The sequence below is a fragment of the Macadamia integrifolia genome, chromosome 9 (assembly GCF_013358625.1).
Source record: "Macadamia integrifolia cultivar HAES 741 chromosome 9, SCU_Mint_v3, whole genome shotgun sequence".
Classification (NCBI taxonomy): domain Eukaryota; kingdom Viridiplantae; phylum Streptophyta; class Magnoliopsida; order Proteales; family Proteaceae; genus Macadamia; species Macadamia integrifolia.
This window is the reverse complement of record NC_056565.1, coordinates 27,841,339-27,849,882: the sequence shown is the minus strand read 5'-3', so window position 1 is coordinate 27,849,882 and position 8,544 is coordinate 27,841,339. Positions and strand designations below refer to the sequence as shown.

Below are 8,544 nucleotides of genomic sequence, written 5' to 3'. Positions count from 1 at the left end.
GTAGTTTATATGAATACCATGAATCGTCCCGATTGACATCCTTCCCCTTGTCTATTAAGGTTGTAAGTTTTGCCATGATAGCCCAAATCCACCCTGGCCCACACAGAGTCCGAACAAGATCTGGGCCAAGATTTTGTTTCCCTCACTTAGTATATTAAGTCTTTTTAAAACTCTAACCAAGGGTTTGGTTGGACCTATGTCAAGTTTTAGGGACCTAGGATTGGGTTGAGGCTTCAAAAAACGAAATTGTGGATTAATATTTAAGTGGGGTTGTAAGGAAAAGAATGGGTGGAGAAACAAAGAAGATGAAGAAGAAAATAACAGAAAACAAAGCCTATGTTCTGATCGCAAAGGATATTTAAGGGGAAGAGAAGTAAAATTTTTATATTTAAAAAATAAAGTTTTATAATCATTACTCCATGTGATCCCATATGATTATATAAACTACTTAATTTTTGAACGACACATTTAACATGTAATTTTTACTTTACATATGATAGCAAAGAGTTTTATATGCAAAGTAAAGTGAAATTTAGTAACCAAATATAGAATAATTTGAAGTTAATGATATAGTCACATATGCTTACAAACATTTATTTTTTAAGTATAAAAATTTTGCTTCTCTTCCTTTTAATTCCCCCTTGCAAAAATAAAACTTGAAGCATGCTTTTTAATTGACAATTTGATCCACAATATTTGAGATCAAAACCGATTGAGCATTATCAATTTCTAAGATGATTCTAGCTGATTCCAAGCTATTGATTGGTTCTTGAACCGTGTAGATAAATACATCAATTTTTCTAGTTTATTTACTTTTACTTTGCTTGGTTTAAGGCATAAGTAAAATATTGAGAATTTTTTTTTTCTTATAATGGAAATAAAATAATCAAGGGAAATTTACCGTGCCAACCCCTGGATAATGCCACAATTATAAGACCACCCCTTCTATTTCACCAAATTATACTCAGACCCCTACCGTCAGTCACTATTAAGTGTCGAGTTAAAATGACCGTTATACCCTTACCATTAAAAAACTCATGTTTTAACCATTATACCCTTGCTATTAAAAAACCTATCAATTTTTAACCGCATACTAGAAGAGCATATCTAGTATCGAAGCTATAATGGTTCCAGTCCATGCACCAGTTCCAGGGAATGGCAATGCCACAAACAACATCAGACTGATCCATTGGAACTCTTCTATCAAGCCGGCTTTCTCTCTGGCCCTCTCGAACAATAGGTCAAGGAACTGTGAAGCCGACGGCTCTTCCGAGGGAGGAAAGATGCAAAACTTTTCAAGTAGAGTACAATATAAGGAACAGGGACCATGTTCCTATAGTTCACATCACAAAGGAGCGAAGAACGAATCAAACGAATAATTCCTGTAAACTACAGTCCTAAAAGAACACCCAAATGGGTTGAATCCTCGAATTCAAATCCAACGAAAATAAAATCTTGCAAATGGGAAACAGATTGAAAAGAGAAGAGGGGACTGACCCAAGAATAGATAAGAGGGTTAGGCTAATGGGCTTGAGCTGCATCCAATAACCAACAAGGATAGCTCTGTGAAGCTCAAGTAAGGGAAGAGTCACGAGGACGAAGACAATGGCCTAGTCTGGAATGGGGAGAGAGAAGAAACACATGATTGACTATATCAGAGGGGTTTCGCCTAGTCGCCGTGATGTCTTGTTGGTCGCCACAAGGTCACCGTCCGTTTCTAATGCTACTGATATGAACGATCGCCGGTGGTCCAACAATGGCGATTTGGGAGAAAGGTAAATTAGGTCTTGGAATAGGGTCCAAAACCTATCGATTTGGGTAAAGAAACATTAACTTATTGTAAGGGTATTTTTGGTACTTCGTATTTAATAAGAGTAATTTAGTATTTAAAATAAAATATAGTTGCTGACAGCAGCAAATAAGGTTTATTTCTTAACAGTGACTGACGGTAGGGGGTTTGAGTATAATTTGGTGAAAAAGAGTGGGTAGTCTTATAATTGTGTCATTCTCTAGGAGGTGGCACGATAAATTTTTCAATAATCAATATTTCATAATAGAGAAATTACATCTAAATTCATATTAGTAAGGGAGATGGGAGAGTCGGTGGTCATAGAAAAATATTGAGCAATTTTGGTCCAACACAATTTTGACATGCTTCACTTCCTTTTTAGCAGATGACCAGGAATATCAGATGTAAATTGGCTGAACTCATTCTTGAGAATGAGGGTTAATTGGAGTTGAACCAATTCTAGCTTAATTTTTAAATTCATGCTCAATACTCAACTTATCATTATTTAATAATGACCTTGGCTACATCAATGGTCAAAATCTTATATTATACCTTGGGAGACATGGAGATAGGGAGCAAATATTAATACCTCAAAGAACTATAAAACTCAACCTATTTTTAAAATTTACAATAACCATAAAATTTGCTTCTTGTTACAAGATTTGGTCAAAAGGAAACTAAACCATCACCTTAGAGTGACATGGCATTTATATTCTTTAGGAAAATGGTTCTTTAAGCCACTAGCATACCTTGCAGGTAGGGCATGCCAATGAGGAGTCAAAAGGTTTCGTTAATAGGGGAGGAGAGAGAAAAATAGAAAAAGAAAACCAAAAAGAGTGAAAAAAATCCACCTTAGTTTCTTAATTTTTTCTACAAAAATTAAGCATAGATAGACACTTGATGGTACTCTTCGTGGTAATGGTAAGAAAATAAGAATGGCCACTGGTAACCAATCAACATACCAGCATAAGAACATGAAGATAATCTTTCTCTCATTCCACACGCTTTTTTTTTTTCGAAGGAACTACCTAATAAGACTTTAATCATGCACCCTAGAGGGACAGGGGGAATGAAAAGAAGAGTGTACACACTCATGTGAGTGGAAATCAATCCATTGACCTCCGCCTGTTCTTTATTCGACATATTTGTTGCTTGTTCAAAGATGAAAATAGAAAAGAAAATTGCATTGGAGATCTTCAAGGCATAATAGTGGTAACTGGTAACACATGTTATCCTCAAAACTAACCCAAGGGGTTAGTGTAGTTGGTGAGTAACAAACTTGGTATAAACTCGGATGTCCTAAGTTCGACTCCCACTAGGTAAACCTAGGGTCACTCACACGGGAGTGTTTAGTTCTTTTCACTGTTTTCAGTGAAAGTTGAATGATTCTCATTTAACCTTGTTATGACCCGATCCATGTGGTTGTGGGGTCAGCATGGGCTCACAGGACTAGTCAGACCAAATGCCGGAATACCCGTCGTTAGCAGATGTTATCCTCAAAAGTATAATATCCATTTGGTGGATTTCAATGACACAAGATGGGATAAATTTTAGATAAGATAATTGAAAACTTTCTTGTTATTGATAATGGTTAGAAAAATTCTCACTAAATTTACCCTCGAAGCTACAATCTCCATTTCTACCCGAAAAAAGAAAACCTATAATTTCCATGCTAGGCTTTGTGGCCTGTGCCAAGTCCTCTATTGTGTATAATAGTGATCCATGAGTAATGGTTAGGATTGTTTGCTTATGGTCTCACCATTTGGTGCAATTGATCTCTTTGATGGGGCTATCCAATGATCACTTACTCATATTACTATATAGCGCATGGTTCTAAGTATTGGTATTGGATTGGTTGTATCATTCGTATTGTATTGATATTCGTTGAGACCAATTCCAATATCTAAATGATCTAGATTAGGCATCAATATGAGTTTAGGGGTAAAATAGTAAAAAATTGTACCTTTTTATGAAAAACTAGGGTAAAAATGACCACCTAAAACATGAATCCACCGGTTGCACCCTCTCCAATTTCATTTACCACATTGCTACTCTCCTTCTATATACTCTCAAGATTATGAAAGTTTTGAGTTAAACCAATAAAAAAAAAAGTGCTCCATGGTAGTGATTATAACCCCAGACAAGACCCCCATATAGCAAGCAGTGGTTTCAAAGGACCAACAAGTACTAGTGGAACGTGCCAATTGGAATCCATAACAGCCGACCCGAGCAGTGATGGGCAACGATTTCCTTCCTTTAGGCTAACAACCCTGTTGGTGAGTTAAAACTTACTAGGAACAACAGTAGAGTTCCTATTTGGTGACCATGAAGGAAAGAGATATGACAATTCTTTAGCGGAGAATCTCTCTCTCAATCGACTGCCTAACCACATCAACACCCCCTATTTCTTCTCCCATATATAGTCTATTGATTTCTATTTTTACGCTACTTTATTTTCTACAACAAATCTAGAATTTCAGATTCTAAATCTTGATTTATTCTTCATTTAATCCTCAACAGAAGTGGAGTTCCTATATGGCTGTAATTAAGCTTCTCAACCCAGTTTCTCAAAATTCACCCTCTTCAATAATATATGGGTAAGAGAATGTTGTCCGCTAGCATACATACAATCAATACATGATCAATGAGAGGGTGCTTGCGCATCTGGGGCAGCACGGTCTTTCAGTGCTATTGTATGACCAGTCTATTGGACATTAGTAGGGTCAATGGCCACTTACTCTTACACACATGCATATGACAGGGTTTGATCCCACGGTTCGATCCCACAAGCCAAAATTACCACCATTAGACTAATCTACTGATCCATCACTATGTGCCTACCATACTTTTTCCTCCCACCATACTTTTTCCTCCCTTTCATGATTGGTAGGGTGGTGATTATCATTGCGCGCACGCTCTAAATCCTCACTCTAGTTGGACTGGATTAGGTAATAAAAATAAAAAATCCATACACTGTGGCACCCTCTCCAATTTGATTTACCACATTGCTACTCTCCATCTGTACTTCAAGAATAAAGGAGATGTCCTTCCATTATTGTAACGAAAATTAATTTTCAGAATGTCATAAAGCCACTCTTTTTCCAAATTTTAGTCCTATAAGGACAAAAGAAAGCTGTTATTTTTCAGAGCCTTATAGACTATGTTCAATAGTCAAGAGTAGAAAAAAAAAATGAAAAAAAAAAAAATTATGTCTGTTTGACTATCAATAGATTAAAAAAAAAAAAAATTAAACTTGGTAGCCATTTGTTACAAAAGAAAGCTGTTATTTTTTGAATTTTTTTTTTCTTGTGTTTTCTTGTGCTTTAGACTTGGTAACCATTTCTAAGGTGAATTTTGAAATTCGAAAAAAAAAATTCTCTTGATTCAAGACATACTAAACAGAATGAGAACTTCTCAAACTCAGAAAATAGTACAACTTTTATATTAATAATTTTCTTTTCTTTTCTTCTCTTGGCTACCAAATACAGCCTTGCCTTATTTATCAAGTAAATTTCAAGAACAAATAAAACATTCATATCTAGCTTGCTTATATGTGGATCTGGTTCTTGTCTCGCTTCTTGTATGATTTGATCCACATATGTGGAATCCACCAATCAACTTTTTTTGTGTGTGAATTCCATGTGTGTGTATCAATCCCGAACCAAAATGGTTCGAGAACCTGATCAGCTCTCTTATCTACTCTATATTAAGTATATGTGATATAAAAAGAGGAAATCTACCAAAACACAGATATAAAAGGAGGAAACAACTGTAAATAGGAAATGTAACTTGAATTGTAAATTCTATCAAATTTTTTATTTTTTGAATTGTATATCTACTCTACCAGCTACCATGTCAATAAATGGTATTAAACCTCTGTTTCCTTTCCTTTCTCTTCCTTTTTTTTGTCCCCCTATTTGGCATTGAGTGCAATAAGACTATCAGCACAGACCTCTGCTTCCAATAATTTTGAAACACCACTAATCCTACAATAGCTTACCCTTCCTGTATGGGGATCATACACAACCAGCGATTCAGAATAATTCTGGAGTAGAACTCCACCATGCTTTGAATAACATATAGGTTTCAAGAACCTAAAAGGCTCTCTCATTATTGATTCTTCAATCGAAAACAGTTTAGCCCAGGAGTCTCTCACGCCGTAATTCTTCAACATCCAAATCTCAACCCGGATACTGAAATCATAAAGCACACAGAGTTGTCCTCCAAGAACTCCCAAATTCATGCCAAACTTATCCTTCACAGTGCAAGCTGGCAGTGACACCTCTCTATACTCCTCATCTTTAAGATCAAAGGAAATCATAAAATTTTCCTTCCACCGCTTTACAATCCAATGAATAGTAGAATCTGCATAAACCCCATTTGGGTTTTCGAAAATTACGAAGGGCATGTCCCCAATCCCTCTCCATGAGTTGGTGATAAGTGAGTAGATATTCAAATTCAAACGAATAGAGTTGTCATCTATGTCATAGAACGATACAACCTTTACCAACTTGTAATCTTCAGTGATGGGTTCGTAACCAAATCCATAAGCAGCAAGATGGGGAGGGAGTCGATTGAAGGGAGTTTCAGTCGGTATATAGGGTAGCTTCTTATACCTTCTTGTAGAAGGATTCCAAAGGAATATGTTCCTATAACGGTAATTAGATATACAGAGTAAGCCATTACAAGAACCCACTAATTCGGTTCCATGGCGTGGAAATTTGAGTGGATGATTGAGTTCTAACGTTTCTTGTTTGCAATCTTCAAAGTCAAGAGAGTAGAGATAGAAATTGGAGGATTTTATTGAAATGAGGCTGAGGTTTGTATTGGTTGCAAGAGATCGGGTGAGGTGCATTTTGATGAAACCTGGATCTCTTATAAGAGCAAACCAGAGTTTGGATACACACCTGAATCTTAGAAGAGAATTGACTGGAAGCATTGTAAGTATATCCAGGATGAGGTCTTCAGGGAAGTTGTTGCTTGCCATTGCCTCTTCTTCTTCTTCTTCTTCTTCTTCTTCTTCCTCGCTTATCTTCTTCTTATCTTCCGCCATGGCTAGGGACAGACGGACCGACCAGTTTGATTCTCCACTCCTGATCGACTTCCTTGTTCTTATTCTTCTTTTCTTTCCCTTTTATCTCGGTTTCTCACTGGGATTCAATCTCTCCTTTGCCAGAATTCGTTTGTTATGGAATAGGAAACTAAAAAGAATTATGGTAGAACCTGGAAACTGAATTCCTTTGTTTGATTCTTCCACTCCTTTCAGATTTTCTTCTTCTTTTATTCTCATCGGGATCCAATCTCTCCCTTGCCAGAATTCGTTTGTTATGGAATAGGAAACTGAAAAGAGTTGTAGAAATTGGAAACCGAACTCCTTTGTTATGGAATATAGGAAACCGGATAAACCATGGAAAAGACTGCCGTGTCGCAAATTGAAAATTCCATTCAAAAATACAAATATCAGCTAACTTTAGGGGTGGGGTCGGGTTCAAAACATCAGGATTTGATTGCGTGACAATTTGGGATCAGAACTGGGAATTGTCTCAAATCATGGATTTAATTCTCGGTATCGGTAATGGTATCGGTCTCTGTCAATACCGATTTGGTCCAGATCGATATTGAAGAGGATTGGTGCATATTGATCATTTTTATTCATTGTTTTTCAGAAAAAAATATGTTTTTTTTACTGTTTTACCTCTGAAACAATACAGGTAACCTATCTGGAATTCTGGATCTGTGAGGGATCGGGATTAATCTCAACTGATACCAATATGATACGGATGATATGATCGATATGATACCGATATTTGAAACCATGCTCAGAATCAACCCACTAAAATCTGGTACCAGATCGTCCTATTAATATAAATGAGATGGCATTGGGATCTGTTTTCTAGGACACAACTCCCGACCGGACTAATATTGAAACACCGGTTATGGTTTGCTCCACCACTTATGATAAGAACACTAATATATTTGGATGGGCTAACCGTATTTTTTATCAAGTAAAATACATTTCATTTATGGCAAATCATGTGATGACTGAAAACTATATTGGAGCCAACACAAGGGGTAGGGGTGTTAATTCCAAGCTTGCACTGGTAGGCCCGATCGAGCCCAACACGTTTATGGCCTGACCTGAATCGACCAGATTAATAAATGTGTTAGGCCTAAACCCGGCCCATTTATAAATATATAGTACACGGTGCAAGGGTTAGCCTGATGGGCCTCCCGACTGGCCCGGCCCATTTACAAGCCCGATTTGGACCGACACTTTTAGCCTGACCATTTGTATAGGTATTTAAATTTTTTTTTTTTTTTTGGATAGAATAGGGTATATATTGATATTCTTTTCAAATTGTTGATGATTTGACAAAATAAATTAAAGTATCTTAAATCTAAGGAAGGTAAAGACCGTTTAAGGCCCATTTAAGGTTTGTTTAAGACTTTATTGATACATTACCCCGTATAAGGCCCAATTAAAGTCCGAAACCTGACTGAGTCCGACACGAGACCGACTCATTCCTTAAATAGGTAGGTCATGGTCCGAGGACATAGGCTCGCTAGGCCAGATTAGGCCCGATCGAGACCAGCCCGGCCTGACAGATTTGTACTAAAACTAGCTATAGAGAACGGATGGACAATTGATGAAGTATGGAGTGATGAAGAGGATCTTGAACAGTTTTTTTCTAAACTCTAGCACTACCTCGTGGCCTTTCAGCGTAATTCTTATTTTCTTGTATTTTTTTTTTTTT

General features: G+C 36.8%; 1 protein-coding gene across 1 annotated transcript; it reads right to left on the bottom strand.

The window, feature by feature from the left end:
- Positions 1-5,702: 5,702 nt before the first annotated feature.
- On the bottom strand, positions 5,703-6,776 carry LOC122089676 (F-box protein CPR1-like). The gene has a single exon (XM_042659380.1). The coding sequence runs from the start codon at positions 6,774-6,776 to the stop codon at positions 5,703-5,705; it is 1,074 nt and encodes a 357-aa protein (XP_042515314.1).
- Positions 6,777-8,544: the final 1,768 nt, after the last annotated feature.